Source organism: Setaria italica, chromosome IX, assembly GCF_000263155.2.
Source record: "Setaria italica strain Yugu1 chromosome IX, Setaria_italica_v2.0, whole genome shotgun sequence".
Taxonomy (NCBI): domain Eukaryota; kingdom Viridiplantae; phylum Streptophyta; class Magnoliopsida; order Poales; family Poaceae; genus Setaria; species Setaria italica.
In genome coordinates this window covers 7,153,548-7,169,962 of record NC_028458.1, presented here as the reverse complement: position 1 = coordinate 7,169,962, position 16,415 = coordinate 7,153,548, and the positions used below count along the sequence as shown (strand labels likewise).

General features: G+C 45.0%; 3 protein-coding genes across 4 annotated transcripts; 2 read left to right on the top strand and 1 right to left on the bottom strand.

Annotated features, from left to right (window-relative positions):
* The first annotated feature begins 6 nt into the window (after positions 1-6).
* On the top strand, positions 7-6,197 carry LOC101781866 (probable histidine kinase 4). The gene is made up of 11 exons (XM_012842738.2): positions 7-257; positions 701-934; positions 1,029-1,195; positions 2,151-2,369; positions 2,467-2,653; positions 2,742-2,793; positions 2,891-3,120; positions 3,318-3,416; positions 3,580-4,286; positions 4,747-5,235; positions 5,343-6,197. Exons 1-11 carry the CDS (start codon positions 105-107, stop codon positions 5,608-5,610), a joined length of 2,805 nt encoding a protein of 934 aa, XP_012698192.1. The 5' UTR covers positions 7-104; the 3' UTR covers positions 5,611-6,197.
* A 2,712-nt stretch (positions 6,198-8,909) lies between these two features.
* Positions 8,910-11,653, top strand: LOC101781190 (UV-B-induced protein At3g17800, chloroplastic). 2 transcript variants are annotated; one of them, XM_004981916.4, is made up of 3 exons: positions 8,910-9,132; positions 9,456-9,739; positions 10,501-11,653. In XM_004981916.4, the coding sequence occupies exons 1-3, from the start codon at positions 9,001-9,003 to the stop codon at positions 11,318-11,320; spliced, it is 1,236 nt and encodes a 411-aa protein (XP_004981973.1). In that variant the 5' UTR covers positions 8,910-9,000; the 3' UTR covers positions 11,321-11,653. The 2 variants fall into 2 exon arrangements, with proteins under 2 accessions (XP_004981973.1, XP_004981974.1); XM_004981917.4 differs by having other exon boundaries at positions 8,919-9,132; positions 9,459-9,739.
* A 151-nt stretch (positions 11,654-11,804) lies between these two features.
* LOC101780787 (anthranilate synthase beta subunit 2, chloroplastic) lies at positions 11,805-16,127 on the bottom strand. Its single transcript, XM_004981915.3, has 8 exons — positions 15,888-16,127; positions 15,210-15,370; positions 14,647-14,717; positions 14,513-14,550; positions 14,278-14,388; positions 14,104-14,203; positions 12,967-13,102; positions 11,805-12,227 (listed from the first exon to the last, which is right to left on the bottom strand). The coding sequence occupies exons 1-8, from the start codon at positions 15,985-15,987 to the stop codon at positions 12,120-12,122; spliced, it is 825 nt and encodes a 274-aa protein (XP_004981972.1). The 5' UTR covers positions 15,988-16,127; the 3' UTR covers positions 11,805-12,119.
* Positions 16,128-16,415: the final 288 nt, after the last annotated feature.

The following is a 16,415-nucleotide window of genomic DNA, read 5'->3' as shown; positions in this document are numbered from 1 at the left end:
CGGGTGCGCGTGAAGCGAAGCTGATCAGGGTGCTGGTGGTGGTGTGGGTGCTGGTGGCGGCGTCGGTCTGGACGGGGCTGCACTACCGCTTCCGCCGCGCGGCGATGCGCAAGGCCGAGGAGGGGCTCGTCAGCATGTGCGAGGAGCGCGCGCGCATGCTGCAGGACCAGTTCGCCGTCTCCGTCAACCACGTCCACGCCCTCGCCATCCTCGTCGCCACCTTCCACTACGAGAAGCACCCGCCCGCGCTCGACCAGGTCCGCCCGCCCTCTCCCTCGCCGAACCGAGCCTCTCGTCGCGGCTCCTCTCTACGTGCTCTATTCCTGTCCTGCTCTACTGCTGCGATTTTGTGGTTTCTGCTCTGCGCGCGCAGTTAATTGCGTGTCTCGCCGCCTCTGGAAATCCTTGCTGCTCCTTCCATTGCCATAACACCTCGACCATGTAGCAGTACTTTGCTCTGCCTCTGCTGCTCCTGGTCTCTGCTCTTTCCACTTCATTTAATTACTGTCAAGTCCATGGTTCCCCTGGTGGCATAGGCTACTGTGCGCAGACCGTGCCTTGCGCCACTTCTTAAATGGAATTCTCTTTGCTGTTTTTTTTGTGCGCGCGCGTGCGTGCGTGCGATTTGTCGATGCAGATTGCTGTTCGGCTGATTTCTTTGTCGGCTGCGGGCCTTATTTTCGGGTGATTTCTTCTGCAGGACACGTTCGCGGACTACACCGCCAGGACGTCGTTCGAGCGGCCGCTGCTGAGCGGGGTGGCGTACGCGCAGCGGGTGGTGCACGCCGACAGGGAGAGCTTCGAGCGCCAGCAGGGGTGGATCATCAAGACAATGAAGCACGAGCCGTCCCCGGTGCAGGACGAGTACGCGCCGGTCATCTACTCGCAGGAGACCGTCTCCTACATCGAGGGGCTCGACATGATGTCCGGCGAGGTCTGCGGCGCCGCCTCCCGTTTCGTTTCTTGGGCTACAGTAATTGTTCTCTGCTGGTGTTGGTTCTGAACTTGAGTGTGTTTCTGTGACGCAGGAGGACCGTGAGAACATTTTGAGGTCAAGAGCATCAGGGAAGGCGGTTCTCACGAGACCGTTCCGGCTCATGTCGAACCACCTGGGTGTTGTACTGACTTTTCCTGTTTATCGCGATGATCTTCCATCTGATGCCAAGGAGGAGGATCGTGTTACGGCCACCGCTGGGTGAGATTTATCTCCGTTTTTTTTTCAGAAGCCTTTTCTCCATGCAGTTCATTCCTCGCCTGCGCAGAATCCACTGCCTGTGGGCTGTGGCTGTTCATACGCTGCAAAATTTATGCGAGTAAGATGTTTTTGTGGTGAAAAGCCTATGGTTCTCACTGTCACTGGGCGCCGGGTAAACTCTAAAGCATACCTCAGTGACTAGAAGTGGAAGTGAGACAGAGTATGTGAGATACTCATAAAGAAACGGGACTTCTATAATTGACTGGTGTCGTGTGATTTTCTTACAAACCAAGTAACCAACTCTTCTTACCCTCTCTCCACCCTCTTCTCCAAAGCTGCAAGCGAGCTTTAGCAAGGTCAGGGTTATGGTTGGGGGAAGGGGTTTTCTCCACCAAGGCTCCAGGGAAGTTAGGGTTTTGGGATTTGGGTTAGGGGCTTAGTGAATGTGCTTCCAGGGCTCCAGGCTTAGAAGGACGACTAGGGAAGCTGGCCAGCCTGGTGGTGGCAGCAGGTGAAGAGTGGGGCTGTGACCAGTGAGGCTGTGTCGGAGTAGTAGTGGCGTGCAGGGTAGGAGCAGGGGCAGCTCATTAACAGCCCATGGAAGACGGGTTACCATAGCGGTGGCCATGGATCCGGTGGAGGAAAGCACCATGGCGGGACAAGGCGAAGGGATCAAGAAGAGGTGTGTGTGTAATGCTGTTGGATTTTGATGTGGCAGTCCAAAATTGAGTCTATTGGGGGTGGGGGCGAGCAAAACATGGGGCCTGCATAAATGGCTTCAACTGTAATTGGGTTACTTCACCTCACACATTACCAGGTCATGTCACAAAATCAAAAGATTTAAATGCATAACTATTCACATTTGGTATTTGAAGTACGCAATGGGTAAAATGGCTTCTCTAAAATTTGATGTTTATTATTTTTTCGAGAATAATTTTGCTATTTATTTTGACAGGTACCTTGGGGGAGCTTTTGATGTAGAATCATTAGTGGAAAATTTGTTGAGGCAGCTAGCTGGCAATCAGGAACTGGTGGTAAATGTTTATGATGTCACAAACAACTCAAACCCTCTTGTCATGTATGGATCCGAAGTTCCTCTTGGTAACCCCTCACCATCGCACATCTGCATGCTAGATTTTGGCGACCCATACAGAAAGCACCATATGATTTGCAGGTAAATGTTTGCGTATGTCATATTGAGTTCCTAAAAAATTACATATTGTATTTTAGCAGAATCTAATTTTACATCCCACTATCCACAATCTGAACAGATACAGAAACAAGCCTCATGTCCCATGGTCTGCAATTACTACCCCATCTGGTGTATTTGTCATATTTATGCTTGTGGGCTACATACTCTATGCTGCTTGGAGTCGCTATGATAATGTTAAGGAAGATTGCCGAAAGATGGAGGAGCTGAAAAAGCGGGCAGAAGCAGCTGATGTTGCTAAATCTCAGGTTTAAGTTTGTTGTATTTTTTTATGTCGTAAGTTTGTAGGTGCAATTTTCTTTTGGAATCTAAAAGACTCTTGTTTGTCAATGGTAGTTCCTTGCAACTGTTTCTCATGAGATCAGAACGCCCATGAATGGTGTCCTAGGTATTTTTTTCGATCCTACAACACATTCAGCTTGTTGTCAATGTAGCTCATTCTTAGGAGGAAATTTAGTGATTTATCCTATTTCTTGGTTTTGTAGGAATGCTTGACATGCTGTTAGACACAGACCTAAAGTCTACCCAGAGGGATTATGCACAAACCGCTCAAGTCTGTGGAAAGGCTTTAATATCCCTGATTAATGAAGTGCTCGACAGAGCGAAAATTGAAGCTGGAAAGTTGGATCTTGAGTCTGTACCATTTGATCTGAGATCCATCCTTGATGATGTCATTTCGTTATTTTCTTCAAAGTCAAGAGAGAAGGGAATTGAGGTTGGTTCTTCTTAGCTCAATAACATTTGTACAAACAACATCAGTCAACATGGCATTACCATGTACCATGCATTATTTGCCTCAGCATCTCTTGCTGTACCCAGTTTCCATGAACAAACGTTCGTAGAATTGTGCATTCTGCATGTCTAATTTTTGTTCTATCCGTACTAATACCCTTTTACTCTGCAAAATCGTAGCTTGCTGTATATGTATCGGAAAGAGTTCCTGAAATCTTGTTGGGTGATCCCGGAAGGTTTCGACAGATAATTACAAATTTAGTGGGCAACTCAATTAAGGTAAGTTTGCATGATCTTTTCTTCCAAGCATGATTAAGGAAATGAAGGCCGTTGATGGAACCGTTCAGTTTTAGCTAAAAATGTAGTGCATTGTTTAATTATTAGCACTCTTGAGTTTGTTGCCACCATAAGTTTATGATTGATAATTCTTTTGCACTGACAGTTCACAGAACGGGGACATATTTTTGTACAAGTTCATCTGGCAGATCACTCAAATCTTGCAACAGAAGCCAAAGTTGAACCAGTTGCAAATGGGATGAATGGACATAAAGATGAGACAACTGCCGTAGCAACCAGTGTTTCTCGCAACACACTAAGTGGTTTTGAAGCGGCTGATAGCCGAAATAGTTGGGAAAACTTCAAGCTTTTGCTTTCTTATGAGAAAAATGAGATGCCCTATGAAAATGTATCTGATAAAGTGACTCTCGTAGTAAGTGTCGAAGATACAGGGATAGGTATACCATTGGATGCCCAAGGCAAGGTGTTCACGCCTTTCATGCAAGCTGATAGTTCAACTTCTAGGACATACGGTGGTACTGGAATTGGACTGAGCATCAGCAAATGTCTTGTTGAAATAATGGGCGGTCAGATAAACTTTGTCAGCCGACCCCATGTTGGCAGCACATTCACATTTACTGCAGTTCTCCAAAGATGTGACAGAAGAGCTATTAGTGACAGTAAGCCTGTCATGTTGCACCCTCTTCCATCCAGTTTTCAAGGTTTATCTGCACTGTTGGTTGATAGAAGACCAGTAAGAGCTACCGTAACTAAGTATCACTTGCAAAGGCTGGGAATTACCTCCGAAGTTGTCGCTACCACTGAACTGGCTCTTGGTGTGTTGTTTGGGAGAAATGGCCATTCCCTAACCAGGTACCTCTCTTTCCTACGTGCTCTATACAAGTTAAAATGCTGAAGTGATTGAGCTACCATCTTGAGTACATGTAGGAATAGTATACCATGCTGTCTGGTTGCATACTTACATGCATGAGACATCTTTTGGAAAAAATATATTTGTCTCGCAACAATTGTAGTTGCACAAGAATGATCGTAGGCGTATTGATTGCTTCAAAGCAGTACTAGTTAGTTCATTTCAGTTCTAATTACCGAATTCATGGTGTTGGATTTGCTTTCGATTTGTATCTTTGCTACTTTGAGCTGTAGTTAATGTTACAGCTCAAATGGCTACTAAATATTTCTGAGAAAATGCAGTTTTTGCACTTTGGAGCTGCACTGTGCAGATGGCTACTAAATTAATTTTAGCTATCATAATTTTGACATGCATTTTCTTTCGTGTTTCTTGAATCTAACTAGTTCCAAATTCATCATGCAGCACGAAGCTACCATGCATGCTGTTGATTGAAAGTGATTCATGGAGCTCAAAGATGGATGTTTCCCTACGATCTAGACTCCTGGAGATGAAGCAGAATGGTCACAAACCCGTATTACCCAAAATTATCCTTCTCGCAGCTGCAGAATCAGACAAATTGAAAGCAAACTATGCAGTTGATTCTGTGATCACCAAGCCTCTGAAAGCAAGCACACTTGCCGCTTGTCTATTCCAAGCACTTGGTATCACACAGACACAGCCGAACCATGAGAAACGCGACAGCACAGGTTCTCTTCGTGGGTTGCTTCTTGGCAAGAGCATATTGGTGGTTGATGACAACAAGGTAAACCTTAGAGTGGCTGCTGGCACATTAAAGAAATTTGGAGCAAAGGTGGAGTGCGTGGAGAGTGGAAAAGATGCTCTAGCCCTCCTAAAAGTCCCATATAAGTTTGATCTTTGCCTTATGGACATTCAGATGCCTGAAATGGACGGGTAAGTTTTGCTACTCAAGCTTTCGCATGTGAACTTGGGCGTGTTGTTTTCCCTTGTCACTCTCTTGTTTTGGTTGAAGTCAAACATTCAACTACTTTGTACACCAGGTTTGAGGCGACCAGGCAAATACGTGCAATGGAAGCGAAGGTGAATGAGGAGCAGGCAGACGCCGGTGATGATTCAGAAGCAGACGGCGCGACAAGGGCGGTGAAATGGCACTTGCCGGTCCTTGCAATGACAGCCGATGTCATCCAAGCCACCCACGAGGAGTGCACGAAGTGCGGGATGGATGGGTACGTCACGAAACCCTTCGAGGAGAAGCAGCTCTTCCAGGCGGTGCAGAAGTTCTTGGACCCTGGCAACATGTCAAGCTAACACCGGAGTGATGCATCCTGGTGTGCACTGGGAGCTCTGATTGTGAAACGAGGCAGCCGTTCTCTTCCATTCTGTAATTCCCTAACCGAGGACGCGATCTGATGATTCCGATCCGGAAGAAAACCCGTCCAGAGCCGTGGTTCTTCCGGGCTGAGCGCCGGCTCAAGCCTGCGGTGAGGAGGAGCACGAGGTCAAGGCAGCACGCAGCACGGACCGGTGCTGGGTCTGCCGGTGCAGCCGTCGTGTACATGTATTGTATTGGCAGGGGACCCTGTTTATAGCACGTAGTGTGGCGGCCTGCGCTGCTGTCGTTGGAGCTGCACGCGTGCTGATGAACTTCGAGCAGAGTTTTGTTGTACAGCTTCCACGATTTTTCTGCTCCAGTTTAGTCCGTTGAAGAAGGCAGGCATGCTCGCTGGGTGCGGACGTGCGGTGCAGCAATCTGAGTAGTTTTTGCATTGGCATCTGTCATGTATGGTAATCACCTACATAAGTTGATGTAATTGGCTCAATTCATTTCCATATTATGGATATGAATTAGGATGGCACTGATAAGAAAGACTCTTTAGATTATGCCATTTCATTCATGTCAAAATGTGCAAGGGGAATCTCCCTGTCCCTGCAAGTTGCCTGGACTCTGCAAGTGACTATGGAGCCATGAAACTTGAACCAACACGAACCAAAAAGGGTTATGGGCCAACTCTGAGGCCTAATGCAAGCCCACACTTCTGGAACATTATCTCTTTGAAAAAGAGAGAAACATGGTCTTAAAAAGGATGTTAAGCTCAACATCATCCTGAAACATGAAGGATGCGAATTCAGATAGCCCTAACTAAAAGGGGAGAAAAGCCAAAAAAAAAGAAAATACTGCCGGTAGGAGCACGTCCACGACACGATCACACAAGCGGCAATGGATCCTGGCCTTCTCTCCGGCGGCGTGTCTGCACGTCGACCTAGCGGTTCGCCGCCAGACCAGGCGAGGCAAAAAAAAAACCTCAGGGGCACCGGCAGCCGCGGCCCGCGGCCCGCGGCTGGCTTCGCGTCCGTGCCGGAGAGCAACCAACGAGCCCACGTCACCCTCCGCGATCTCCACACGCGCACAGGACAAGCGGACAGGTTCAGTGGTGCAGGGCACGAATCAGATAAGGAAACAAGCCGGGAGGGGGGAAGATCTTTTCTTTCCGCCGGTGATCTCGTCGGTTGCCGGCGCGAGACGCTGGGCGACTGGGCGAGCGGAGGAGCACGCTACGCTGCGCTGGGCGTGTGGTGACGGTGAGTTCAGCTGGGGATGCATCGTGAGGCCGTGGAGCTGCCGGGTCACGAGGAATCTGTGCTAGTCCACGGGGAGTTGGAGACCCCTCTGGAGGCTACGTGGAGCCGTGGAGTGGATGCATCTCTGGCGATGTGTTTGGGGGCAGAAAAAGGATCTGTGTGCCAAACTGCCAATGCGCCGGCGTCCAGATTCAGAGTGACTTGGCTGTCAGCATCAGATAAACAGAAGTATGTCCTCGCAAAACAGAAACGTCATATATTCATATACAAATACACACTGGTACTTGAAAAGGAAAATCACACAGTAGCTAATCCAGCCCGTATATATAGCTTTGTGATCACAATTATACATTCCTTTTGATAATCTCTTGGTCGCACATGGTAGCTAATCCAGCCAGTATATAGCTCTCTGAAATCAGCTTTGCCAGGAAGAATGGAAAATGCTGATCAGTAGTCACCAAATGAGCTTAAGGTGGTACGTCCGTACGTGTAGGAACTAGTTGCTGGGAACTTTGCCCTCGTCTAATTAGTACCTTTGCCTTGACATTGAGTGCGCCTCAAGGATGGAATTGGCAGGTGCAACGGGTGTCATCATCTAACGGGGTGTTTGGGAGATGGGAGCTAAACTTTAGTCCTGTCACATCGGATGTTTGGATGTTAATTAGGAGGATTAAATATGAGCTAATTACAAAACTAATAGCAGAACCCTAGGCTAAATCACGAGACGAATCTATTGGGCCTAATTAATCTATCATTAACGAATGGTTACTGTAGCACCACATTGTCAAATTATGGACTAATTAGGCTAAATAGATTCGTCTCGCGATTTAGCCTAAGGGTTGTGTAATTAGTCTAGATTTAATACTCCTAATTAGTGTCCAAACATTCGATGTGATGGGGGCTAAAATTTAACCACCTCCTCCAAAACACGCCCACTTCAAAACTAGCGTATGGAGTTTCACTTGGAATGGGGCCTCGAACGAGACGGCAAATGCTGCCAAGTGCCAACATAAGAATCAGTAACATGATGTTCATATCGCTGTCTCGGAAAAAAAAGAAAAAAAGAAAGAAAAAAAAACCACGAACACCTTCTAATTACTTCTAGAACATCATGGGTTTCTTCCATGGGGCAACCAATAAACATATAAACTGCTAACACCATTGGAGTGGCAAACTCCTCCGCAGATTAGACTGTTTCATCTAAAATTTCTGTGCTCGATAGGCATGGAAAGACAAGATACTAGTTTCGCAGTTTTGAGATTATAAGAACAGGTAAGCCAGAGTAAGTTATTCACCGGTTAATATGAGTTATTTGTTAAATTAAAAATTAAAAGCAAGCCATCTTAAAAAATACAGTATTCCCAAAAAAAATTGCACAAACCATCTTGCTAGTTTGGTGAAAGTTGCGAATTGCAAGCCGAGCCTTAGCATGCGAACCAGAGGTGCGTACCGTGCCACTTGCTCCATCATCACCCGTAATTTTCCAGCCTGCGTGTACGTAACGTACTTTATTTTTCCCTCGTTGGAATTTTACATCTCTTTCACATGAAAAAAATAGACCAGGAAAAAAGAACAGAAAATCATATTGCCACCTGTTCTAACACGCGAGAAGAAGGACACGGCGCGTCGGCGACAGCTGTTTCGTTTCCGTCCGCGTGCTCTGACCCCCAGCGAAGCGCGGCCAACCCCACTATATAACCGGGCGCCCCAAAACCTCTGCTCGACTCAACGAATTCCCCAGGCCATGTTTAGTTACTCCCAACTTCCAACTTTGACACTATGCAAAAAGAAGATTCCCCATCACATCAAACTTGCGGTACATGCATGGAGTACTAAATGTAGATGAAATTAAAAAGTAATTGCACAGTTTTGTTGTACTTTACGAGACGAATCTTTTGAGCCTAATTAGTCAATATTTGGACAATAATTCACAAATACAAACGAAACGCTACAGTGTGCTACAGTGCTGTAACAGTAATTTGGCACCTCCCAAATTGGCCAACTAAACAAGGCCCCAGTCTCCAACCAACCACCGCAGAGCCAGAGAAAATCCCCAATTACGCAACCCCAGACTCCCCGAGTTCGCGCGTGCTCCGTCCAGATTCGCGCAGTACGGCTATGGAGGCAGCAGCAGCCGCGGCGCTCAGGTCGCCCACCGCCGCCGCCGCCGGCCCCTCGCGGCGGCCCGCGGCGCCGGGCGCGAGCTCGCTCCACTTCGACCGGAGGCGCGGCTTCGCCTTCGGCTCCAAGGTAGGGAGGAGCTTCTGGTTCCCTGTTACGGTGAAAGCTTTGTGTCTAAACGGGTGTAGACTTCTATTATTAGAATGATGAAAAATAAGTTGGATCTTATCTCTAACTTCTTTGTGGCGGGCTTATCCATTTCCTGTTTTTTTTTTGTATCCTTGCTTGCGGAGGAAGGATTTCACCCTGCTTGGTTTTGATGTGATTATCATGCAATCTGTTCATTTTATATCTTCTCGAGATTCGGCTTGTCATGTATGATTCGTTTGAGCATGGAAATGGGGTGGTTGCCTGATGCTTTTGCTCGTTACGCGCATGGTCTCGAGCGGCAGCAGCTCAACTCTAGGACCAAGAGGCGAAGTAGTGTGGTCAGGGCCTCCTGGTCCCCCTCGGAGTCCCTGCCGCCGTCCTCGTCGATCGCGCCGCTCAGGATGGAATCGCCGGCGGGGCAGCTCCTCTCGCAGATCCTGCACACGCACCCGCACCTCCTGCCCGCCGCCGCCGAGCAGCAGCTCCAGCAGCTCCAGACCGACCGCGAGGCTGAGAAAGACAAGGACAAGGAGAGCGGTGCAGGTGAGAAGCCGGCTCCAGCAAGTGGCGACCTGGTGCTGTACAGGTAATTGTGTTTTTTCGTCACTGAGTTCGTTGCTCTTGTTACTTACGGTGCACCTAGCTGTAAGAGGATATGGTTTTGGTAAGGATATTTATTCTGAGTTATCAGATTGCATATCAAGAGACCAACCGCAACAGACTGTCGCATAGGAATTGTATTACTGTCAAGCTATTAAGGCCAGCTGACAGGTTGCATCCAGCGCAGATTAAATCTTGTACTCCCTCCGTCCCAAAATCCTATTCGTTTGGGCTTTTCTAGATACATAACTTTTGCAATGAATCTAGACATACTATATATCTAGGTGCATATCAAAAGCTATGCACCTAGAAAAGTCAAAACGAATAGTAATTTGGGACCGAGGGAGTAGTTTATGGATGCCTGTTGACCTCCTTAAACATTATGTGCTGTTAAAATAAATCTAGAAATATTTGGGGAGATGGCCATATCATATACGAAGTGATCGTCAATTGTATTATGCATAGAGTGGAAAAGACAAAAATTATTCTTGCCTGTTTGATTGTGATGGAGCTATCATAGTTCATAATAATTGTCACTTAGAATTGTTTCTTGAGTCATACTTTAGCTTCCTATGACACGGGAGTATTTCTAGTTACACCTGATAGCTTCCTATAAAAGGGGGAATATTCCTAGTTACATCTGAAAGTTTAATCTTGGTTACTTCTAATAATGAACTAATAGTTTCATGTGAGTTGGACAGTTGGAAAACTCCTGGCTAATTTCCCCCGTTTTTTTCCTGGAAATAGGCGGATTGCTGAAGTAAAGGAAAAGGAGCGGAGAAGGGCCTTGGAGGAGATACTCTACGCACTGGTTGTTCAGAAGTTTGTTGAAGCTGGTGTTTCTTTGGTTCCAGCTCTCTCGCACTCCATTGATTCTTCTGGAAGAGTTGACCAGTGGGCAGAAACTGTGGAAGAAAGGCTTCAGCGTTTGCACTCGCCCGAGGCCTATGAAATGATTGAGAACCATCTTGATCTCATTCTGGGGCAGCGTCAAGGTGATGCCACCATTGCGGCCATAAGTAAGCTTCGAGTTGGCCAAGTCTATGCTGCATCTGTGATGTATGGTTATTTCCTCAAGAGAGTCGATCAGAGATTTCAGCTCGAGAAGTCGATGAAGAGCCTCCCTTGGGGATCAGAAGAGGAAGACGATGCTTTGAATCAAGTTATGACGACGGACTCAATGCCCTCAACTCAGGCTTCTAGCTCTCATCCGGAGATGGCCTCATGGACCTCACCTAACTTCAGCACAGGAGGGCCTAGCCAATCTATCAAGCCTTGCCGCCTTAGATCGTATGTCATGTCATTTGATTCAGACACACTACAGAGGTATGCAACGGTTAGGTCAAAAGAGGCCTTTGGCATTATCGAGAAGCACACAGAGGCACTCTTTGGGAAACCAGAGGTTGTGATTACACCTGAAGGCACAGTTGATTCTTCCAAGGACGAACATATTAGGATCAGCTTCGCCGGGCTGAGAAGGCTGATCCTAGAGGCTGTTACTTTCGGATCCTTCCTCTGGGATGTTGAGAGCTTTGTGGACTCCAGGTACCATTTCGTGACCAACTAAGATTGTCATCCCAAAGAGTCAAGGCAGATTCATGGTTTGCAAATCTGGTCTGATGTCTAGGAGCTTCAGGAAAGACTGTTGTACAGTGGTGTTACTGTTACTGCACCCCATGCTTTATGCTATCCTATTTATGATTTGCCCAGTTTTATGGCATCACAGTTGTAAAAACCAAATGTTATTAGCCTGATATTTAGCCATTAGGTTCTATTAACATTTGTGCTGCCCGGGGTGCTGCTCTGTGTTGTATCTTATGACTGTCTCCTCTGAAAATTGTATGAGTCGTCCTAGGCTCCTAGACTGTTCTTTTCCTTAGCTATTCTCATTGTTGCTTTACTTGCGTGGCCGCTGTTACAGAGTGCTTTCCTCCAATTTCTTTCAGAAAGCAGTGCCGAACATAGCACAGAATTTTGGTGTGAAATTGTTCTGTCTATAACATTCTTTCTGGTACATTGCACATGCCTGACAGCCGCGAATAGGGATGGAGTTTCAAAATCCACTACTGAATTCTTATTTCAAGAAAGAACTTGCACCGAATTGTTCGCTGGGATTTAGAGTGGTAACTAATTAATTGAACATGTACAGTAGTTCGGCATGTCCAATGATTGTAATGTGACCCAAATGTGCGAACATGTACAGTAGTTCGGCATGGAGTGTTGTGACCAGTGACGACATCTGAACGTGGGCAACTGAAGTTTACATGTTCCAGCACCAGCGGAAATACGCTGATGGGAGACCAGAATATATATAGTTACAGCATTTTACAGTCACCACATATGCATGCTGCTTCCAACTAGACGAATCATGGAATGCAGTTCAATGCTTCATAGCCTTCAATAATCTTGATGAAATTCTTGACCATGAACCTCCCTTCAGTGGTTATGATGCTCTCTGGATGGAACTGCACGCCCTGCATAATTGAATGTTCACGATGTAAATTCGAAAGGGAGGGTGGTGGCACGTAAAAGAAAAGACCATGCGTTTTCCACTGTCTACATTCATAAACATTATAAGGATGAGACAGATTGAAACACGGTTGGTTTAAAAAAAATAAAATTAAGAACTTTTTTTTGAAAAATAAAAATTAAGAACTTCAAAGAAGTAGGAGTTTCTATAGTAAATAACAGCAATGGTGTCGACAAGCATACTGCCAGAATGCATATAAATGGCGGCTCTGCTTAAAACACCAATCATAAGTCTACTAGTTTTGCTCATAGACGGCCGAATTCAAGCAACCTATGCATACTACCAAGGGCAAACTAAAATTCAACAAATCTAATCTGCTCCCCTTGGCTATTTAGTTATGGATTGTGTGCTAATAAATTATAATAGCCCAGAGGTGAGCCTGGAAGAAGAAAACTTGTGCTGCTGAACAGGTAAGTAGTAGGATGACATGTTTCCATCTAAAAAAGGATGACATGTTTCCATCTCAAAAAGGATGACATGTTTCAAAGGCCTCAAGGGTTATATAGATTCCCAGAATCCCAGTTATGCACCAATTTTGGTCTTTTTGTGAGAGCCGACAAAATCACAAGGCAACAGAAGAGGAATTTTATTTTATCGAAAGCAACTTATAAACACAGTAGCAAACACAAATTCCTGGGTTACATGATGCTTAGGATTACACTAAAAAGGACATGTGCGCAAACCTGAATATGTTTGTATTTCCTGTGGCGAGCAGCCATGATCAACCCATCATCTGTCCATGCAACAATTTCCAGGGCATCACGCGGAAAGCTACCCTTTTCAATTACAAGGCTGTGGTACCTTCCGGCTTGGAATGGGCTACAGGACAAGCGATCAGTCTTTTGCATAAAAGCCTCAATGCTAAATTGCTAATAGCTAGGCAGCATCTCCAAATGAAGCTTTAGCCTGTTGCAACTAAAGTGTTTCTTCCTTTTCAACATGACCATTAGGGTACTCACATGAATGAAATGAGCAAATTCTTTGTCGAAAATGTATGTATCCTATTGTACTTTTTTGTATGTAACTGAGGTTAAAATATTCTGATCCAAAAATCTAAATTAGCAGTGAAAGATGCATCTTGAAAACAGGGAGTTCTTTTTTAACAAGAAAAAAAATCTCCATTTCAGAGGAGTTAGTAAAAGCTTCCCTCCTGTAATGTTGAAGCTCAAATGTTAAGAAAAAAATATTTTATACTTCTCTATATTTTCAATTGCCCTAAATGGATGCTACAAAGAGAGAACAAGACAAACTAGCTTCCTTTCTTTTGGAGGAAAATGCAACTATTTATAACTTCTAGGCTTCACATTAATTAAAGCTAAGAAAATAAAGATGGTTCAACAATGTTTCTTTGTTCCCTTTGTGGTAAAGCAAATAATGGAACAAAAATAAGCAACTCTGCTTCTGTGATGATATAAATAAGGAAGTATAAGGATGATAAGTCCAACAACACAACTTTCAACAAAAACTTGATTCAGATTTAGTGAACCCAAGTTGTTGATTGGCAACATATTTTTTGTTGTATTGTCGAGCTGTTTTACACCATACTGACGTATGTTTTATCTTTAAATCATGTATCATCTCTCCACATTTTGTATTAAAGCCTAACTGTTGTGCTCTAACTTGGACATAAGGCATGTCAGCTTATTGCCTCTGGCACTAACTAGTAGGCCATATGGCAAGTTGGTCTATACTATTCTAGGGAAATAAGGAGGAAGGCCAAACACAAGAAAGACGATAATCAAAGTACTTATTAGGCCCTACATATGTAAGCTATACACCAATTACCCCGAGTGAAGGGAAGACTTAATAAGGGATCTCACTTTGGAAGACCAGAAAAAAGAGTTCCATCAAGCTTCTCATCATAATGAACAAGGGAGCCCTTTCCATGCACAACTCCGTAAGGAGATCGGACAACCTTCCCTACAAACATACAACACTTGTTAGGAAAAATCGCGACAGGTTTGAACAAGTGAACAACTTGTTTATATACAAACCTCCAAATGCCTCTCCAATGCATTGTAAACCCATGCAAACCCCAAACAAGGGTATAGAGGGTCCAAGCTCTGTAACTGTTTGCAAGGATATTCCTGAATCTTGAGGCGTGCCTGCATTTTCAATTTTGTTAAAAAGAAAATGAAGAATACTTAGGCATGCCAAAACAGTAGGATTTAATATCACCCTGTTGCATCTCATATATTAGCATTATCATATGGAGTAAGAAAGACTAACCAGGGCCTGGGGAGATAAGTATTCCTCTAGGAGAAATCCTGTAGAACAAGCAACACGCTGCATATAACTTTTTTATTAAGAGAAATCAACATGCAGACATGTAGGACTTTACATAGGAAGAAACAGCTACCAACTTCTTAATTTCTTCCACGGTGATCTCATCATTGCGATAAACTTCAAAATTAGCCCCCACCTCTCCCATGTACTGCATATAGACAAATGTTTGGAAACTTCATTGAAATCCAGAAGAAGCTGTAAATATTTGTGACACCTTGTTCCTTTCAAGAATGCATATTTTTTCAAGATTTTCCACTAGACATTCATTTTTGGCCCCCCTTACAGCCGCATATTATAGTACTTTGATGTTACATTATTAGTTCTAAACCTTGAGGATTCTAAGAAATGTCATAACTACTGTTTGATTGCTTAAGCTGGCTTCATTCCTCAAATGTTTGTAAAAAGGCATCACCGAGGATGTAACAGGGCAAAATAAAAGTTTTTCCATTTTTATTATTTCTGAATGAAGATGGAAAGTACTGTCTTAAGAGTAAACATCATATTGGAGAGAATGTGGAAAGGTGGCCTTAATACTAATACACTAATTATGCCATCACATCACCAGTCTAATTATATCTGAAGCTACCTTAATGTGCGAAAAAGTCCATCCGTCATTAATGCAACAGAATATTGTTTTTACCTGGCATAGATTGTATGTGAAGCTATCGTAGTTGTCTATGACTATGATTGGTCTAGTATTTTGCTTTACTCCAACAAATGCATCACCACCTTCCACCACAGAGGTGGCAGATTTAGCAACAAATTTTTTCTGTTGAACTGTTGTGGATCCACTGAGAGCTCCTGCATGATGAAGTGTAATTAACAAACAGGAAAACATTAAAGTAATTATGTGAATTCTGGATTTTCTCATTTTTGTTATGGCAAAAGTTAACATAGCAACTTCTAGTGATGGTTATCACAGCTTGCTAAAAGAAATCGCGTAAACTTCTTTGACCATTCAATTAACTGATCAGCGAACAAGGGCGTGGATTGCTTCACTGAACAGGAAAAGTTAAAAGCAGAATGTTTGTTTCGCCACTCCCAAGTCCTAAGACTCAGGTTACCACTGCCGTGATAAAAAAAAAGAGGAGGACAGATCATTGGTGGGGGCAGGTAAGACAGAAAGAGACAGCCAACCAGGCAGCTTGACTAAGTACACGGCGCATCGCCGGCGGCCGGCGCCCACAACGAAGGCTATTGGTTGCTCCTGCCACTCGATCGATCTCGGATTCATCCCGATCGAGAGGGAACACAGCCAAGATATCCGACGGCATGGAACAACAAAGCAGTAAACACGCGTAGCGCCTAACTCGCTCACCTACGCGGAGGCTGGAGGGGCGGCGGGGATTGGACCGCGGCGTCGCTGCGAGGGAGGCGGCAGGCTGGATCTTGGCCACGACGTGTGCGGCGTAGGCCATTGGATTGGAGCAAGGAGAAGGGGCGGCGGCGGGGGTCGGCCGGAGCGGAGAGGGGATGACAGCAGGAGTGTAGTGTTCGGGAGGTGATCAATCAACTTTTCTCGCGTTTGGTGGCAGTTTTGGATTTTCTACGTTAGATTCTGTCTCACGTTTCCGGCAAATTTCTTTCTCTTAGGAGACAGCGTTTGCGGCAACCTTTGACGTGGCCATCCAAGTCAGCTTATGGGGATACACCCTGCTAAACTTTAGCACTTGTCACATCGAATATTTGGATACTAAACATAGTCTAATTACAAAACTAATTGCAGGATCTAATTCGCGGTATGAATCTATTAAGCCTAATTAGTCCATGATTTGATAATGTGGTGCTACAGTAATCATTTGTTAATGATGGATTAATTAGCCTTAATAGATTCGTCTCGCGAATT